The sequence below is a fragment of the Rhea pennata genome, chromosome 1, assembly GCF_028389875.1.
Source record: "Rhea pennata isolate bPtePen1 chromosome 1, bPtePen1.pri, whole genome shotgun sequence".
NCBI classification, from domain to species: domain Eukaryota; kingdom Metazoa; phylum Chordata; class Aves; order Rheiformes; family Rheidae; genus Rhea; species Rhea pennata.
In genome coordinates, this window is record NC_084663.1 from 77,232,507 (window position 1) to 77,251,929 (window position 19,423).

A 19,423-nucleotide genomic window follows, 5' to 3' on the forward strand; every position below is an offset into this window, starting at 1 on the left:
ACTAAGTCTTTGTATTTAAAATTTTCCCCTTAAAGCAGAACTGTAAAATTGTCTGCCCCCCACAAAGGATATTCCACTTTCTATCGGCCATACTTTTCCTGTTCATCCTTATTCATAAATACATTAAGGCCAACATAACAAAAAAAATCTCATAAGCACTGAAGGTCTCGGCAAATACAAAACTGCAGCAAAAACCGCTCTGTGGGAAGTTGCTGCCACAGTGACCTACAAACTGGACTGATTGGTTTGCAAGTTCTATGCGTATAAAAACTGAGATTGTTTCTTCTTTCCTTTGTTTCAGGTTAATCTCTCCTTTGCGCATGTGTATAAAGTTCCCCCCCCCCTTCCTTTGCTTTCTTGCAGCCAGCTCTGTCAGTTGTTACCCTGTGATTGCTGCAAGGCTTTGTGCATGGCAGCAGAGGCAGATGAGGGTTTGATCCAGGGGACAGTTAGCAGGGAGGAGGTGGTGGTGGTCGTCATGGTAACCTGAATCATCTGCTCATTTTGTATCAGTCTAATGAGGGTTTTGAGACGTTCCAGTGACGAATGAGTCCCTTTCTGCTGGGCCAACAGGCTGTTTTTTAGCTCTAAGCATTTCTGTCAAACAAAGAGAAGAGGAGAGAGAAGGAAAGACTGAGAATACATTCAAATTGGTGTCAAACATCTCTCCAAACATCCTTTTGTGTCTTGAGTGCACGTCCTCAACAAATGAAGTATATTCTCCTTTGGGGATAGCAAAAACACAGCTTAATGAATGGAGTAATCACCAATGCTGCATACACCGCAGCAGCTGTCTAAGGTAACAATATTCAGCCAAGTCCACATGCATTCAGAAGACATTTTTGACCCCATCCTGTAGAAAGCCTGGCAGAACTACCTTAGGAATTCAAAAAATCTTATTGGCACAGAATCGTTATAGCTGTATTACTGCAAAGTACTGAAGCCACCAATAACATCTCTATAGCTTACCAAATGGCACTCATAAATGCTTGAGGGGGTAAGGCCCACCATGATGTATTTTGAACCTGCCACTTATTTTAGGGAGTCAGTATTGTGAAGGTAAGTTGCTTTCTCTAAACATGATTTCCGTATTTTGGGGGCATAAAACTTACTCTAAGTTACTACTGATATACCACTATAGTCACAAGAAAGCTCTTTTCCATGGAGTGCCCAAACTGCACCCATAATCACTTTAAACATTTCAGAGGAACCTACAAGAAAATGAGCACCACAGTAGGTGAGAAATGAAAGCTTCCAAAATCTTCTCCCTCTGCTCCAGCAAGAGATAAGTGAGAATCAGTAACTCTCCTTATATTCCCCACCTCCATATGCTGGGCATCCCATTCTTTACACTATCAATTGGCCTGTCAGTGACTTTGTGACAGACCAAAACCTTGAGCCCATCTGCTAGATGGAAAGGGACTGGGCTCTCTAATATCTGAAATGTCCTTTTTTCTTTCTTCCAGTGAGCCAAGGGACCTAGCTGGCAAAACTGGTTACTTGTCTGCAGGTTGCCTTGCCTTGGCTATGTTCTTGACTACCTGGCAGGGAAGAAAAAATCTCCTGTTCTGGGGAAGTGGCAAATGCTCACTTGAAAACCAGGTTCTGTTTGTTTGAAAAGCAACTGTGTAGAACTGCTCAAATATTTGTTTAAAAAGGTGAACTCTCAGGTGATGGGTAAATCATGTTGTGTTTTTACAATACCATTTCTTCTGTGATGTGTATGTGAGTTTTCCCTTTAATAAGATTTCTCTTCAATGTAAATCTTGGTTAAGGAAAACATCAGGTATGAAACTGCTCTGTGCTGGAACAGCTTTAAGTGCTTTTCTCCTTTCAAGTGGCTATGTCTCCAATAAATATAATCATTGGCTGATATTACCATTTAAACAAGAGACAGTGTTTCGCACTGAACAAATCTGATTCTGCTTAGATAGAACTCTTGCTGATGTTGGCAGTAGTGACATAGACCTAATAGCTAAATATATCCCCAAATGCCTTTCATTTTCCAAACACCTCATCCCACTGCACTGTCCTACCCACATAAGATATTCTACACCCTAGTGTCACTCCTTCCTCCATAGGTATGTTTCCAACAGTGCTGATGGTGGCTATGCATACTTAAAGGTACTATTCCCCTCTGTGATGCTTTTTAATAAGTTATTGCTTTTCCTTCCAGTCTGCTTTAAATGTAATAAATATTTTAATGTGCATCTTCTGCAATGGTAAAAAATGTAGTGACCAGTTACTCTTGCAGCTACTGCTTTAATTTTTTTAGGGTAAGGAAGTTTGAAACATTTATTGAGATTGTGATGCAAACTAACAGCCCTTAAGATTAGGCCCGAGGTGAGATAGCCCCATAAGAAACCCCTGAAGGATAGGAATTGTGGCTTTGAATTCAGCCTAATCAGTACTGTCAGTGACTGGTCCTCATACCAGAGGATGTGTGGGAGCCACTTTCAGCATCTAGCATTGGAAACAATATTTTATGTATAAAATCATTGCGAATCCATCTCCAGTCACAGAGAGTTTTTTACAATGTTCAGCCTTTAAGAGACATAATGGTGGCTATTCCTATCTAACCTCAAGAGTTTTGAGTTGACGGACAAGCAGTTACCACTGGAACTCATGGTTGTGACTGATCTTTTCATCAGATGGAAATGCCTTAATGTCACTGGGCAAATCAGAGCTGCGTATGGCACTAAAAGGAAGACAGGCACAATTTTGTGGGTTTTTTTGTGTGCAATAGGAATTCAGTCACTGGTGATTTCTTTTCCTCAGTCTGCCAAAGTAGCTTGCTTTTGTGCACGAAGAAAATCCATGTGCTTTTCCTCAGAGAGAAACATATCACATGTGAACATCCGTTCACATATCTATATGTTTTTTCAAGCATAAATTCTTTATAAACATCTCTGTAGGAGACTGTGTCCCCAGTCAAGAGTCTTACCTTCACCGCGTTGTTGAGAAGTCGATCTTTTTCTTCTAATTGTCTATGTTCACTTTTTAGCTCACTGCCTCTCTTTAATAACTTTCGCTTCTCTTCTTCTTTGACTGTGGAACAATAAAATTAAGGATTCGGAAGTTAAGAAAAGGATAGAAGGTAAAATTGTTTGCTTGACAGTACAAACCAGAAATGTGCATTTTGTAGGGTGAGTTTCAAATCTAATTAGTCTTTTGTCAACAAGAACTGTTGAAGAAATCTGAGTTTCTGTTTGCACACATGTTTCTATGTCAGTGGCTAGCACCTAGGGCAACCCAAAAGTTATAGTGCACCTTTGTGATTAATTAGAATTAATCCTTGGACCACATGTGGCCCTGGAAATCTCCAGAAAAGAGGTGAATGAAATTTAAGAACAGGTGGTTGGCACGGCCATAGTTCTGTGATCCTGCACTGATCATACAGTGTCAGACCTCTGCAAAGCTCCTCACAAACATGGTCTAATGCCCCCAAAAGCCCATTTTAAGAGTGCAATGGGGAACTAAACAAGAACAGTACACATATGAAGACCATCAGATATCATATAATACCTTATACTAATAACCGTGCTACCAAATAATACCAAAATAATTAGGTGCTGCTATTACTGCAGTATCTATGATACTAATCTGGCATGATGCTACATACACTTATACGACTGCCTAGCCTGAGAGTCTCTCTCTGCTTCACTGCCTGACTATGATTATGCCTCCAAACCCTGTTTCAAGACCCATTCCCGGACACCACTTTCAAGACAGCCTCTTCCACAGAGTGAAGTTCCTCAGAGACTGATCTCCGCTTCCTCAAAGAGTGAAAATAGGCAGGTAGCAGACAGATAGTAAGGGAAAAGAAAGTGACCTGCTGTTCCCAGCTACAGGCCTTTATGGCCCTTTGTTCAAAATGTTTAAAAATGGCAGAAAATAGCTTTAAAATACTTTTTTGATGTCAGTGACATGAAAGATTCAAAGAGTATCACTCATCATGAGCAGAGAATAGCTTGTCAATAGCTACGTTAATGCCTACCTGTTTTATGTGTAACATAGGAGTGAACAATAGCCAGAGTTCCAGTCCATGGCACATTGTCGTCTTTCTTTAACACCTACAAATCCAGGATACCAAAAAAAAAAAAAAAAAAAAAAAAAAAAAAAAAAAATAAAAGAAATAAAATCAGTATTCCAAGGACACACATACATGTTAATGTTTTTCTTCCTCCAACCTCACAGTTCTGCAGGACCAGTTATAGGGTCCTTGTCTCAGAATTCACAAGCTGAAAAGCAATGAGATGACAGTCATCTGAACAGCCATCTCTTTTTCACTTCACTATAAACAGTGCTACCAAACAGTGCTGAAATAAGTTATAAAATCCGAATTTCTTGTTGCCATGAGCAGAAGATACTCTTCCCCAGTATCTAACAAGCAGACCTTTACAACGTCAGGAATATTGCGTTGGTACTTTTGTCTACTGAGCTTGGGACAGGTTGTTTGACTGTGAAATACAAGTGTGTTGACCTAATCCTGGGCTGCTCTGCTCTCTACAGCTAACATCCAACAATCTCCTCTTGACATTTTCAAAGGAACATAACAGTGATCTCAATGCAAAACACAGAGAATTCTGAGGCTCAAAAATTAAGCCTCCATTCTACAATTCGGTGACATTGTACTGAACTAGTAATTGTTTTAGTATCAATGCAAACAGCTTTTTTCACAGCAACTAGGCAAATTAGCATTTCTAACATGGCTATGATCAGTAGCTATGTGCAATAAACAGGATTTAAAGAAAATTAAGTACTCTCCTTAATACTTTCAGATCCACTGGCGAACAGTGTCTCCTTCTGACACTGTCTTTCTCATCCGTAAGATCTACATTACTTGTTTTGCAACCCCACATGCTGGTGGCTTTATTGTAAAGAAGGGAAACAAGAAAGGACATGAATAGGCATTTTAAATCTTTTTCCAGGACAAATCTTGACAGATGTGATTACTAGGAAGCTAAGATACTAAATGTATATATAAATTCTAAGTCTAGCCCAATGAAAATACCAGAAACAAAACCAGTAAACTGCTCAAAAAACCCCCAGGACTATTTTTGCTAACCTGGTGCCCTAAACTGTGACTGTAGGTTAGATTAGTTTAGTGGTCAGCAAATTCAAGGTTTCTCCCATTTTCTTTTCTTGGTGTGCTATGCTTCATGTAGCTTACCTTCTGTTGGCACTTTGGACAGACCCAAACCCCCTTGGGGGCAGATTTGAGGGGTGGGTCCAAGCAGTTGAGGTGATATGCTCTGGGACATGTGCCACAGGGCTGCAAGTTAACACCACGCTTGCATGCAGTGCAGTGTTCATCATGGTGAATCTCATTCTGCAACAGAAGAGAAAGGATGGCTTGGGTCAAGTCACCCTATGGAGTAGTTCTCCCTGGACAGCACTCACAGCAACTATCGCAGCAGACAGGCTCACTCAAACACAAAATGTAATTGTTAAAAGTACCCTGGCTGCTGTAGAAGCAAAACAAAAATAATGCTGTATGATAACAACAAAAACAAACAAACAAGCCAGAAGCAAGTTCCATAAATGGAAATAGACAGAAAAATAAAAACCAACTAATCAAACACAGAAGGGAATCAACTAATATAGCCAGCTTGTGATGTCAGAATTGTTTCACTTGTTATTTTTGATAATGTGTCACTCCAACACATCTATCACCATGTGTAGTTCTATTTTGAAGCGTGGGTCAAAGTCAATATGTGGATCACTTGTCCTTCAAGTCCAAAGTAGAAGGAAGCAAGCAAGCAAAAGTTTCTGGGGAAAAAGCACAGTTCCATGTTTTATGTACATTGCCTTGAAGAGCAGCGAGGAAAACAATAGGCTTGAACACAACCTCTTCCCATGTATGTACCCTCTTTTGTGAATTCCTCTAGAGGGCTCCTCTGTCCCTCTGTTCTCCTTTCTGCTAATTGTTTTCTGCTGACTCTCTCTGACAATCTTTCTCAAACAAGACTGATTAGTACTTTGTCTGAAGCAATATATAAATTGAACTAAGACTCATCAACAAAGTTACAATGTCATGTAGTAAATTGCTATGCTAATCTGGTGGCAACGTTAATTACGCTTTGTATAATTAAGTGCATTTTAATACAGCAGAGACTGATTTTGAAACTCTCATGGTTTGTGAATCATTATAAAAACCCTCAAATTTCCTAGTACTTTTCCAGAAAGAATAATAATTTCATACCTCTGTTAATTCCATAAGTATATTTTCATTTTGGGGGATATTAATTATAATGTTTCATGATAATTTTAGCTAGGCTTAAATTGTGAATTTTAAATTAGTCCTGTCAGAAAATAGCTATCCAAAATATTACTGTTTAAAAATTACCTGCCTAAAAAGTCTTAATTTTAACTTCAATATAAAAAGATTTAATCTATACAAAGTAAAACACTTACTTCTTTTTCTTAAAATGTTCATTAAAATCACAAATCTGGACTACCAATTTCTCAAGCAGTGGATTTCACAAAAGGATTAAACTCAAGGCTTGAACATGAAAGCCTATGAGCTCGTCTCTCTGAAATTCTAACTTACAGGCTCAAAGATTAGTTAAGTGGGAAATGTTTCACAGAAGTAGTATGAAAGGCAAAGAGAATACTGCAGTTTTGCACCTTGATAGAGACTACAGTAATCAAAAAAAAGTACTCAATTGCACAATGATGAGGAAGACACTGGTAATACAGAAATCTTGCTAAACATACCTTCCAGAACGGATCCTCATTTGCTAGCATATGAAAGAAGGGCAGAGAACAGATTAGTGGGAAATACATCAGTGCAATGAATGCCAGTTCTCAGCTATATGAGTAATTTTAGTCAAGCAGTGACATAACAGATCAGGACATTGCCAAAATAACCATGGGCAGGAAAGAATGCAACAAAAAGCAGTGGAACTAGCATCAGTAAGTATTTTTAAATTCAAATTTAAAATTTTACATTGCAGGAGTAGTCTGTCTGAAGGTCAGATGCTAAAATACCACAGTATGAAGACTGCAGATTCTATTTCAAATTTTCAGTAGAAAGGATTTCTCCACATCTCACTTATGAAAACAGTTTTTTATGGACTTCACCCTGCTGAGTGACAAATTGTCTGGTCCCAAACCAGCAAGGCACTTAAACAGGTGCTTAACTTGTGAGTGCCACTGACTTACAGTTAAACACATGTTTAAATGTTCAGCTGATTCATGACTAATGTGTTTGGCTACTTGCAGGAGTGAGCCTTGTATTACTATCAACTCTTCATCATCAAACTGTTCACACTCAAAATGCCAAGATTATTTGACCTTTTGATGAACTGAGTTTATAGTGATTGCAGTTCACAGCCTGATAGGAGCAAAACCTGTCAGATCTGACCGCAAAGCAGACTTCATAAAAGTATTTCTGAAATGCTTCACACATTGGTCCAAAAATAAAAAGCTGGAAAATTTTAACAGCTTTATGGAAACTACACAGTGGGCTGCAATGTTTGCTGCTGACTCATAAGAGATGCATGCATACTCTCCCTGTGACAAACAGCTGATGGAGAGGCCTCTCTTTAGACTAAAATGGCAACAACCAAACTGATATTTCCGTCTTTAGCTCTCTCAGTTCCCTTTCCAATCTCATTTGGGGAAACAGCTGCCACAGCGTGATCCCACCCACATGGAGTAACCTGAGACTTCAGTTGCCACCTGCTCTCACATAGTAAAAACCTAACTTGTTATATCCATCACTATACACACTCACCTGCATATGCAAACACATTCACACCAACACTTGCACACATGTGAAAACAGGAACATCAGCCTTCAGCCCTCTGATCATCTTTGGAGCCCTATGCTGGACTCTCTCCAGTAGCTCCATGTCTCTCTTGTACTGTGCAGCCCCGATCTGGACACAGTACTCCAGATGAGGCCTCAGCAGGGCTGAGTAGAGCGGCAGGATCACCTCCCTCGACCTGCTGGCAACGCTCTTCCTAATGCACCCCAGGACACCATTGGCCTTCTTGGCCACAAGGGCACATTGCTGGCTCATGGTCAACTTGTCATCCACCAGCACTCCCAGGTCCTTCTCTGCAGAGCTGCTCTCCAGCAGGTCAGCCCCCACCTTGTACTGTTGCATGGAGTTATTTCTCCCTAGGCGCAGAACTCTTGCACTTGCCCTTGTTGGAAGTCATGAGGTTCCTCTCTGCCCAGCTCTCCAGCCTGTCCAAGTCTCTCAGAATGGCAGCACAGCCCTCAGGTGTATCAGCCACTCCTTCCAGCTTGGTATCATCAGCAAACTTGCTGAGGAGGCACTCTGTCCCTTCATCCAGGTCATTGATGAAAAAGCTGAATAGGATGGGACCCAGGACTGAGCCCTGGGGGATGCCACTAGCCACAGGCCTCCAACTGGACTCCACGTCACTGATGACAACCCTCTGAGCTCTGCCTTTCAGCCAGTTCTCAATCCACCTCACTGTCCACTTGTCTAACCCACACTTCCTGAGCTTATCTAGGAGGATGTTATGTGAGACAGTGTCAAAAGCCTTGCTGAAGTCAAGGTACACAATGTCTGCTGCTCTCCCCTACCATCTCCCATCTACCCAGCCAGGCATTCCATCATAGAAGCCTATCAGATTGGTTAAGCAGGATTTCCCCTGGGTGAATCCATGCTGACTACTCCTGATCACCTTCTTATCCTCCATATGCCTGGAGACGACATCCGGAAGCAGCTGTTCCATCACCTTTCCAGGGATGGAGGTGAGGCTGACTGGCCCATAGTTGCCTGGGTCCTACTTCTTGCCCTTCTTGAAGACTGGAGTGACATTGGCTTTCTTACAGTTCTCAGGCACCTCTCCAGTTCTCCAAGACTTTTCAAAGATGATGGAGAGCTGCTTGGCAACAACATCTGCCAGCTCCCGTGGGGGCACTCCATTAGGGCCCATGGATTTGTGGATGTCTAGCCTGCCCAGATCTCTAATCCTATCTTCCTCAACCAAAGGAAAGTCTTCCCTTCTCCAGACTTTCTCCCTTATGACCAGGCTCTGGGATTACTGGGGGCTGCCCTTAGCAGTGAAGGCTGAAACCAAGAAGGCATTCAGTAATTCTGCCTTCTCTGTAGTCTTTGTCACCAGGGCCCCCACCCCATTCAGTAGTGGGCCCACATTTCCCCTAGCCCTCCTCTTGCTATGGATGTATTTGAAGAAGCCCTTCCTGTTGTCCTTGACATCCTTTGCCAGACTCAATTCCAACTGGGCCTTAGCCTGCTTCGCAGCATCTCTACATACTCTGATTGCATTCCTATAATCCTCCCAAGTAGCCTGTCCCCTCTTCCACATTCTGTGTATTTTCTTCTTCTGTCTGAATTTGGCCAAGGGCTCCTTGCTCACCCCTGTATGCAGGTCTCCTGCCCCTTTTGCTGCACTTCTTACTCATAGGGATGCACTGTTCTTGAGCTTGGAGGAAATGATGTTTGAATACTAGCCAGCTCTCTTGGACTCCCCTTCCTTCTAGGGCCTTAACCCATGAGATTCCACCAAGTAGGTCCCTGAAGAGGCCAAAGTCAGCTCTCCTGAAGTCCAGGGTTGCAATCCTGCTTTTTGCTTTACTTCTTACCTGCAGGATCCTGAACTCCACCATCTCATGGTCACTGCAGCCAAGGCTGCCCCCAACCTTCACATCTCCAAACAGTCCCCCTCTCTGTTGGTGAGGACATGGTCCAGCAGGACACCCTTCCTCGTAGGCTCCTCCACCATTTGTGATAAGAAGTTATCATCAATGCACTGCAGGAGCCTCCTGGACTGTTTGTGCCTTGCTGTGTAGTCCCTGCAGCAGATGTCAGGGTGGTTGAAGTCCCCCAGGAGAACCAGGGCCTGTGATCATGAGGCTACCTCCAGCTGTCTATAGAAGGCCTCATCAACTTCCTCTTCCTGGTCAGGTGGCCTGGAGTAGACACCCACAACTATGTCCCTCCTGTTAGCTTGCCCTTTGATCTTTACCCATAAGCTCTCAACTGCCTTCTCCTCTTCCACCCCTAGGCAGAGCTGGATGCATTCCAGTTGCTCTCTCGCATAAAGAGCAACTTCACCACCTCGCCTCCCTGGCCTGTCTTTCCTAAAAAGCACGTAGCCGTCCATGACAGCATTCCAGTCATGCAAGCTCTCCCACCTTGTCATGCAAGGAACAGGGTCAGACAACCCAGTTGCTTCCCTTGAGGCCAGGTCTGGGTTCTCCTCATCCTGGAGTGCGCTGTTCTTCAACTGTAACTCCAAGTCTACAGGAGTATTAGCGGCCTTTCTTCTTTTTATTTGAGAAGGAACTAGTTTCCAGCCTTCTTCAACAGTGCTTTGCTGTGCTATTTCACTCTTCACAGAGTCTTCCAGCAACTCCCCTGCTGCAGGGGATTGGGACTCCGGGAGCAGTATGGTCTCTAAGAATGCCCTTTCTATCTCCTGCTCACTTTCTCGCATGCGTCGCAGTCTACTGACCTCATCCCGCAACTCTTTAACTTGACAACACAAATTGTCAACAACAGCACATCTCTTGCAGGAGGGTGGACCATCAGTCCAGGCCTTCTGGAGAGGCTCCAAGCACTCCCTGCAGCCTGAGACCTGTACGGCATCATCTGCTATAAGAGGCTCTGTCTGGGTTGAAGCTTCTGACACAGATGATGTAGCAATTCCCACAGCTACTGGCAAATATGCTTTACGGTGAGTTATAACCATGTTTGCAAGAGTGGGCACTACTAGCGCTGGAAAAAGAAAGATGTTCTCTTGCACCTAACTGCGTTCCTCCTGCGTGAACTGCTGCGCAAACTGCTCTGTCTGTTCGCTGCCTCTGTTTGCTGTGTTCATAGGGATTTCTTACTTCGTTCATTTCTCTTTTCAGCTTTTACTGAAAATGTTTAAACATTTTAAAATATGTTCACTTCTGCCTTCTAGTTGCTGAAATATTAAACTGAAGATTTTTTTTTAAAGGAGTATTACATGATTGAAGGGACAGTTAACTATGCATTGAAGGCAGACAATGAGACTACTGAAATTCCATGCTGTCTGTGACAGCAGCTACCTTTGGTTCTGAGTTTATACAGCATCTAACACATCGGTGCCCAGTACAGCAATTGCATGTAACTAACAAACATCTAAGGGTGGGAAGCTCTGCTATAAATAAGCCCAACTTAAAATTGACAGAATATGAAGAATCTGAACTCTGAAAAAAAACCCACCGAGACAGGACTCAAAAAAGAATGAACTATTAAGGAAGGACTGTGCTGTCTTCCAAGCAGCCTTGTTACAGTCACATCATCGGAACTTTCTCACTTTTCTACTTCCTTACAAAATAAAGTGGGAAATGTGGAGGAAAGAAAGTCAGAGAAATCAAACCCTACCTTATAAGAAAACCATTGACAGGCTAAGATATGGCTTGCTAACATCATCAGTCTCACTAGATAAGCATTTATGTGGGAAAAACATGTACTTTGATAAGACAAATGATAAATTATAGTTTTAATTTCAGAGAGTAAACTAAGCTAGGAATAGTTTTTTCCCCCTGAGGCTCACAGGAGCATGAGCTCTTGCTAAGAGGCATGTTGTCGTAGCTATTTACTGTGTAATATCCTCTATCACTCTCTGAGACTCTATGTATTAGAGGCATATTGTAAGTAGGCCAATTGTCTATATCTAGGACATGAAGTTTTGAAGGTGAAGAGAAGCACCAAGAGCATGTAAGCTGCTGATCCTGTGGCACAGGAATGCAAGGCCAAGCCAGAAACACAAATTTTAAGCTCTAAACATGACACTTGACAGGTATCGTGGAATTGTAAGGTTGGAAGGGACCTCTGGAGATCCATTTAGTCCAACCCTCAGCATAGCCCATACGGGGATTGAACCTGCGACCTTGGCATTAGCAGCTCCATGCTCTAACCAACTGAGCTAAACCTGGTATATCAAGCAAACACTGAAAATATGTTAAAATTTTATGTCTTCATTGAAACAACTCTTGTGAATGTTCCTTATCCTGAAATAATACTTGACTTAGAAAACTCCCTATGTTCCCTTAACTATGATGTACCTCAATAGAGCTTAGGTTGTAAAGGCAATACCAGGGCAAGGACATTCTTTACCAGCTTTCTCTCCTCTTAAATGTATTCAAGCTTCTCACTTTCTGCCTTAAAATCCTAAACACCTCCCATTTCAAGAATTGAACTTCATGCAGTTCTCTCAGCTCAATATTCTCCTTGTTTCTTCTCTCACTCTTGACTTTGCCTTTTCTGTATGTTGTGCCTTTTTCCTGGAATGGACTTCTTGACATGAGCTAATCATCATCATCTCCAAACGGCTCCTCTGAAATGGTCATTCTCAAAGGCTTTAACCATGAAATTTTCCACATCTGAAGTTCTTAAAAATACAAGATTGGAAGGCATCTTCAAGGCCATCAAATCTAGTTTTATGGCTCAAGCTCTTGGAGTCAGAAAAAAACATTTTTCGGGTATGTTTTTTAAAGAAAAAGATATGGTGAATTTCTAGCCCTTGAGTATGGACAGCAAGTTCTTAAAGCTGACAAAAGAGAGGTAAATGAAAAGCCTAGAATACTATTACTATTTTTTTAAATCCACGTATTTCAATACATATTTTTACGTACTTGGGGTTGGCAATACTGTCTTCTTCAATTAGTTCTCCTACTGCATAGTGATTACAATGCTAGAGATCAGATTTTTCATTGATTGAAGAGACTTTGGATCAGTTTCTACATAGTTTTGACCTTTAGTCTTATTCCTTAATTGTTTTTTTGCAGCAATAACATCTGTTTTCATGGCACACGGAAAAGAGCAGGGATAGGACACAAAGTTACACATTATGATACTCAAGCAGTAATTCATAAGAAATCCTACTAATAAATATTTAATATAGCATTAAAACAGTAGTGTATTCATCTACAAATATGCTTACCTCTTGCTGAAAGAAACAAGGGGTTATTCAAATAATTTGACGCAAGGCGTTTCCGCTGCAAGGGAAAAGAAACTAGTCATTGAAAAGTGCTCTGTCTCTCACTATTTTATATTAACAATCTCTAAAGGGCTTCCTTCATACATAACCAAGAATACAGAAGCTAATTCTGTGATTTAGAAGACTTGCTGCTAACTCCTAATTTAAACAGTTGCATTATTTACCATTCTAACAAGTCTTTCATAGAGCAGCTTTATGTGCACTAGATTTTATTAACGAGAGATAAGCATAAATTGCAAATGTTACTAATTGAGTTTCAGGAGACCTTTCAGAGTTTAGTAACTACAAACTAGGAGATAAATGATGTTCATAAAGGAAAAATTACATATTAAATTGTTGCTATGTGACGACATTTCTATTGGTGTACATCAAAATGGTTATAGACTTCCCACCTGCAAAAAGACATCACTACTTTCTGTGACGGTTGCTCATAACTATAAGGAACATATTTGGTTTGTAAGTTGCGTACTATAGCCTAAGCAAAATACTTCTCCTTCAGAAGTTAATACGTACAATCTCTGAAAGCTGGCAGTCATTTCAATTTCATGAGGTCACCAAAAAGACTTTCAAACCTGAAAACACAGTCCACTGGAAACACAACTGAGATGTTTAACTAATGTAACGTAGTCCATCACCAGCTTGTCAGAGGTAAAAGCTATTGGTCAATAGCAACTTGGGCTTCATTAACAGTCTATATAACCTCTAATTGACTTTTGAGCAGGACTGGAAACAGTACCATTTTCCTCGATTTGATATTGTTAGACTCTGCTTGGAAGAAAATTAGAGGGTGTTTTTTGCTAATAAATGATTTATTCTGTGATGAGTAAACTGTTCTCTTAAACGTGGGTGCCTGGCAGTTTGTTAATAAATTTTCAGCTGGCATTTCTTTCTTCAAAAAACATCCAGCCTGAAACTTAACCCCTTCCCATGCAAAAAAAACAAGCCACTAAGGGTAGGAGGAAAAAAAATGTATCTCAAAAACATAAGAAAACATTGAAAAAGAAAAAGAACATCATTCACGTGAAGACATAAGACTGATCACATTTTTGTAATCAAGGGAGTTAACATCACTACTACAGATGCCGAGTTCCAGTCGTTTGAGGGGCGTTGGCAAATAAAAAGTCTAATTTACATGCAATTTCAATTTAAACAATCATGAATTAAAGATCCTTCAGTAGACTAACTGTAAATTAAACTGCACCAAAATGCCTGAAATATCACAAAATACCTCAACTCACTGATTAGCAAATCAATCTGAGCAGCTAATTGATCAGAGAAAAACCATCTGCCTCCATTTTCCTTGAATGGCATTCCCCATGGTCAGTATTTAATGGCAGCTCCTAATGAGGACACAGATGATCAACCACAGGACTCTTTAACAGACATTCTCTCTATGTGCTATCCTTCACTTCAGGATATGCTTCTGAGAATAGATCTAATGAGAAATATGAAATAGGGGTGCACTAGTCCTCCTCCATTACCTCCTGAATCCCTGCTTAAAATAGTAGAGTTTCTCAAAAACACTGCTCAGAGTACAGCCACAAAACTTTGCAGCAAGTGTTTTAACAAAATCATCAGGACAAACCAATCTCAGAGGAGACAGCACAAATTTAACACTAGTAAGGCTAAGGTTCCGAAAATGTTAAATACTGGATGTATGAATATCTGTATTTGCTCTTTAGCGTTCACTAGAGAAAAATTCCTTAGTCTGGAAGAATTCAAGAGTGCAGAGCTGGTCTAGAGTCTAAAACACATCAATGCTTTCAAAAAGGAACAATTAAGCCACTAAGAAGCTTGACTACACTGGTGGATTTCTTCTTAGCATCATCTGCTTGCCCTCTGCCAATAAACTTGGAAAACCTGAAACACTGGTAGACCAAAATTTCTGCATTGTTGGTAATCTAAAAAAAGAAAAATCACATTCTTTAGGCTTAAAGAACTCGGAACACAGAGAAATCTTGCTTAAATAGAGAATTGGTTGCAAATAATTTTAGTTCTGTTGAAACAGAAGTTCGAATAGCTTCCATTCTGAAGTTCAAATACTGACCCCCAAATTGGGGAGAGATTTTAAGGGCAGAATTTTAATATAGCAAAAAATGTATATACTTCAATTCAGAAACAAACTAAAATTTAATTTCAGAAAAAAGTTATATTCTACTTATATTCTGGTTTTAGATAAGGTTTGCAATCTGGAATCGTATAGGACCAAATTTTGCTACTGTCGTAAGTGTGACAGTGTATGTATAAGAGGTATCAGAGATTTTCCATAGCAGTTCTATTTTTAATTGTGCATTATTATATTTATTATGCAGGCTTCCTTCCCACCTGCAGAGCACACTGATTCTTAAACCAATACATTCCTTTTATGAATATGTTACTAATATGAAAAGCAAAGTTCTCCATTTATTCTTTAGCACATATGAAAAGAGGAATAGCAATGCAAGTTTCAATGTAATGCCTCATTTCTGTTCCTTAGTTCCGACCTGCAGGGACCTTCTGTATGGATAGAAAAATAATTAGGACCAATATTAATTTAGTCCTTTTGGCCTTTATTAAAACTAACATGAATTCCAGTTTGAAGCAAGTGATGTTTTGGTGTGAAAACTGGTTGCTTAGATACTGAGATGAAATCTTGTCTTTCTTTTCCACATCAGTATCTCTTTACAAGTGAAAGCATGGTTTTGCATTCATATATACTTTTTAAATAAGAAACACTTAAAATTTTTATTAATGTGAAATAGAGCTGTGGTAGAAAGAGTGAATGATAAAGTACCTCTGTTTCCAAGAGTCCACTGTAGGCTGGATTTGCTGTGCTTCTTCTCTTTCTTTCCTGACGCTTGCTCTGGATTTCTGTAACCATGGAAAGAGATATGAATTTTGTATTTCTCATTCATCAGGGAAAAATGTAGATCTAGCTTGTTAAGCAAGATGCTCTTACCCTCAACCCCTTGGGTTTTGTGTTTAGTTCCAGTTTCTAAAGTATAATTGGGTTGCATCAGCATTGATATTTGTTGCAGTTCAAGGTTTGGCATTAATAAGCTTTTCCTTGTAAGAGTCAAAACACAGGGATTTTTATTTTTTTCCTCCAAGATGGACTAATGCTGCGCTACAAGATTTTTATTACGATCCTTTTAGAAACATATTTAGTAAGCATCAACAGAGAGCTTTCAAAACACCATCACCATCTGCTATTAACAAAAATGAATCATATAAAGCAGTAAAGTAAGTCATATCAGATGAAAGTACAAGATCCTTTTAAATTTCATTTACCTTACTTTTCTCTGTTAAGATTAGAAAAAGTATGGTCATAATGAGAAGGTTAGATTCAGTTCTAACTAGGGAGTGATGATTTATTCACCCAAAATACACAACTTCATGACTTTGAGCATGCAAAATTATACGAGCAATCCATGTCAATGGGAACAGCACACAAAGATAGGCTCACTGAATTGCAATACTGTTTGGAAAAGGGTGACACACAAAATAACTCCCTTTTACACTAAATGGTATCACCTATTCAAGACAGTATTTACTCAGCAACAACGAGTCATATGCATACTTCTGAAAGTAGTCACAGAAAGAGTGAGCAAAAACCTGGCCCACTGAAATCTATGGGTTTAACATTACTTTTCCCTCATCTAGGGTTTAATTTCTCTCATGTACTGAATTTTTCTCCAGCTGTTCATGTCAGCTGAGAACAGTAAGATTACTATAATAATATATTTTACAGCCTTTATTTTTATTTTGATAAGAAAGTAAGAGCAGTCATCTCTCAGAAGGAAAGGAACTGGCAGGAAGACTGGCTTGTCTGCTGAGCCAACCAGGAGCATGCCCAACAGAAACTCAGGACACTGCCTGGTTCTGCAGAAAGTCTGGCATCTTTTGTCAATGTCTGAGATAAAGAAGTGTATCTCAGTAAGTCCTCAGTGCCAGAATATGGCCTTCAGGATATCATGCACTATCTCCCATTTGCAATCCCACAGTAAAACACCATTCAGCTTTCAGGATATTCACGATACATGGGAACTGGATTCCTGATATATAATTGTTTCTAGGCACCTTTTCCAAAGGTTCAGAACCTCTCCACAGAATAAAAGGGGCCGTGTATCACTTCAAGTGTTGCTACAGTACATGGTATTAGTATTATCTGTTACATCTTGGACATGGTGTCCTTAGAGACGAGGCTAACACTTTGCAGATTTTGTACTGCTCTGAGAGCCAAGATACTGATTTGGAACTTTTCATTCACGAAGGACTGTAGGCTAAGCCCCTGCCCTTGGAAACAGAAACCTATCAGGAGGAAACTGGACAGATGAGAAAAAACGGAGGAGCAGCTACTTGCATATTCCTGCCAGGTTTTCTTACTGACAAGGGAGTACCTCACCTCTCACGCTTAGAAGGTGTTGCCTAGGTATATTCAAGGCATATAGTCAGGTCTGCATTCAGTCAGACATGAGATGGATGTAGGCTGCCATGCGGCCCAGTGAGCTATACAGATCTCACGATGAAGAAATATGTGATCTTAGACTGCACTGAGATGCAAAATGCTGATAAGCTCTTTGGCTGCAACCACTGGCTGGTGTCTCTCCTAGCACATTTGGTGCTAGGAAAACTCCACTCACGAGGTTATTGGATGGGTAATATATTTCTGTCCCACAGTGAAGGTATTTTCTGTGAAGTGCTCTTATGGCTATGTACAAATTACAGTCCTGAAGATTTCAAACTCTTTGGCATCCTCTGAAGGGAAGCTGGCCTCAGTGGCAGGATCAGTTGATCAATGGATCCAACAACCTGTCACAGAGCCACATGAATTAAGATGGTTTTTCTTGATGTCAGTTACAATCCTTACAGTAACATGGGAATCAAACATCATTAGAAGGTGGCAGAGATGTCACAAGAGTGGAAATTGTGCCTCAAGGCTAACAGAGAAAAGGAAGAAGTGGACTTCTGCTGACTTTTTACTTTAATCTTAACAGTGTGGGCTGTAGCCATGGTTCTTGCAGCCAGTGTTAGCAACTCAGCCTCTGTGGTCTACAGATTCTCCATGGTAAGTGAATTTGGGGTTGCAACAATCTCAGTGTCCTTGTGATAGAGCTGTGAAATGGCTGGAGTTAGGATTACTCAGCTGTAGTCTTTTTCAGAGGTTGTCACAGGAATGCAATATTGGGATTTTTCACTGGTCCAGAAAAAGAAAATAAGACTTTCACATGGCAGAGCTTCTATGTGTCAAGCTGCAAAACTGGGCTAAGTGTCTTCACAAGGAGACCATGATGCATCTTTAGCTCTCTGTTCTTATGTGTTCCAGTTTTAAAAAGAAGAATTTATTTGGTACATACTCTCACCAAGCAACAGAGCCATTTGATGGACTCTGACCCACACACATGGTATAGGCCTGGAGTACAGCTTTCAAAGAAGCATCCCTATGGGGCAGAGGATAAAAGAACAAAGCTGGCTGGTGGCAAAAGGAATAGAAATGGTGAAAATAAGAAGGAGGGAGTAACGAGCAGTGAAGAAGCTTCATTATACGTGACCACTGAGTGTTCCACCTTAAGTGAGTGAATGCAAGGAACTCAAAGGGCACTTAATGTACTCCACCCTACCTACCCATGCACCAACCATCAGGGAAGGCAGGTAGATTTATTTATTTACAGAAACTGTGAACACAAAAAATATCTGGGCTCGAGAGATAAGGAGTAATATACTTTAGGGTATATAAATTCAATCTAAATGCTTATCTAGATGCTGCCCTTTCTGCTAAATTTGGCAGAAAGAGCTCTAGCTAGTATCAGATGTGCACTGGATTTTAGTGATGTGGACAACAATTCACTGGAAATGGGGCTAGGATAACCGTGTTCATACCACACAGGGCACTGATGAGCTACCACAGAATAACTAATTGTATTTAACTGTGATGTTGGGATAATGTAAAGCGAGATTACTTTTCATCAGAAAATTTAACTACACCAGGTAGTTTTGAAGGAAGGAAACAAAAATACCAAAGTTTTGCAATAGTTCTGGCTAAAAATATTACAACATTTTCCATGGAAAAATCAAAACATTTTGATATGTTGTTAAATTAAAAACAAAAGAAGGCCTGAATAATTTTTAAATGGCTTTTTTAAATTAAGCCAAAACATGGCTTAATAAAGTAAAAATAAACAGTTTCTATTAACTTATTAAAATGTGTCAGTACTTCAAACAAATATTTCATTTTTTTCCTTTTCTAAGGTAAAAAAAGAAGTTCAGTTTTAGAATGAGCTGAACTGAACAATCCTTGTAAACATTTGGTTTTGTATCTAATTTTTTTAAATTTGTTTCTTTTTACACAGTGGTAAGTGTTCTAGTAGCTTAGAGAAAAAATTTAGTATGTCACATTCATATACTACATCATAAACTTGAGAGGCCTTATTCCTTAGTTTATATATATATATGTATAAAATCCA

The 19,423-nt window shown here is 40.1% G+C and overlaps 1 protein-coding gene across 2 annotated transcripts in view; it reads right to left on the bottom strand.

Annotated features, from left to right (window-relative positions):
- Positions 1-372: 372 nt before the first annotated feature.
- The window catches only part of PHF21B (PHD finger protein 21B), a 164,897-nt gene continuing 145,846 nt past the window's right edge, over positions 373-19,423 (bottom strand). For both annotated transcript variants that reach the window (XM_062570781.1, XM_062570771.1), the window contains 7 exons: positions 15,754-15,830; positions 12,924-12,978; positions 6,721-6,743; positions 5,174-5,332; positions 3,998-4,073; positions 2,945-3,048; positions 373-597 (listed from right to left, as the gene is read on the bottom strand). In XM_062570781.1, the coding sequence (XP_062426765.1) occupies positions 373-597; positions 2,945-3,048; positions 3,998-4,073; positions 5,174-5,332; positions 6,721-6,743; positions 12,924-12,978; positions 15,754-15,830 (719 nt within the window). The remainder of the gene's footprint in view (positions 598-2,944; positions 3,049-3,997; positions 4,074-5,173; positions 5,333-6,720; positions 6,744-12,923; positions 12,979-15,753; positions 15,831-19,423) is intronic.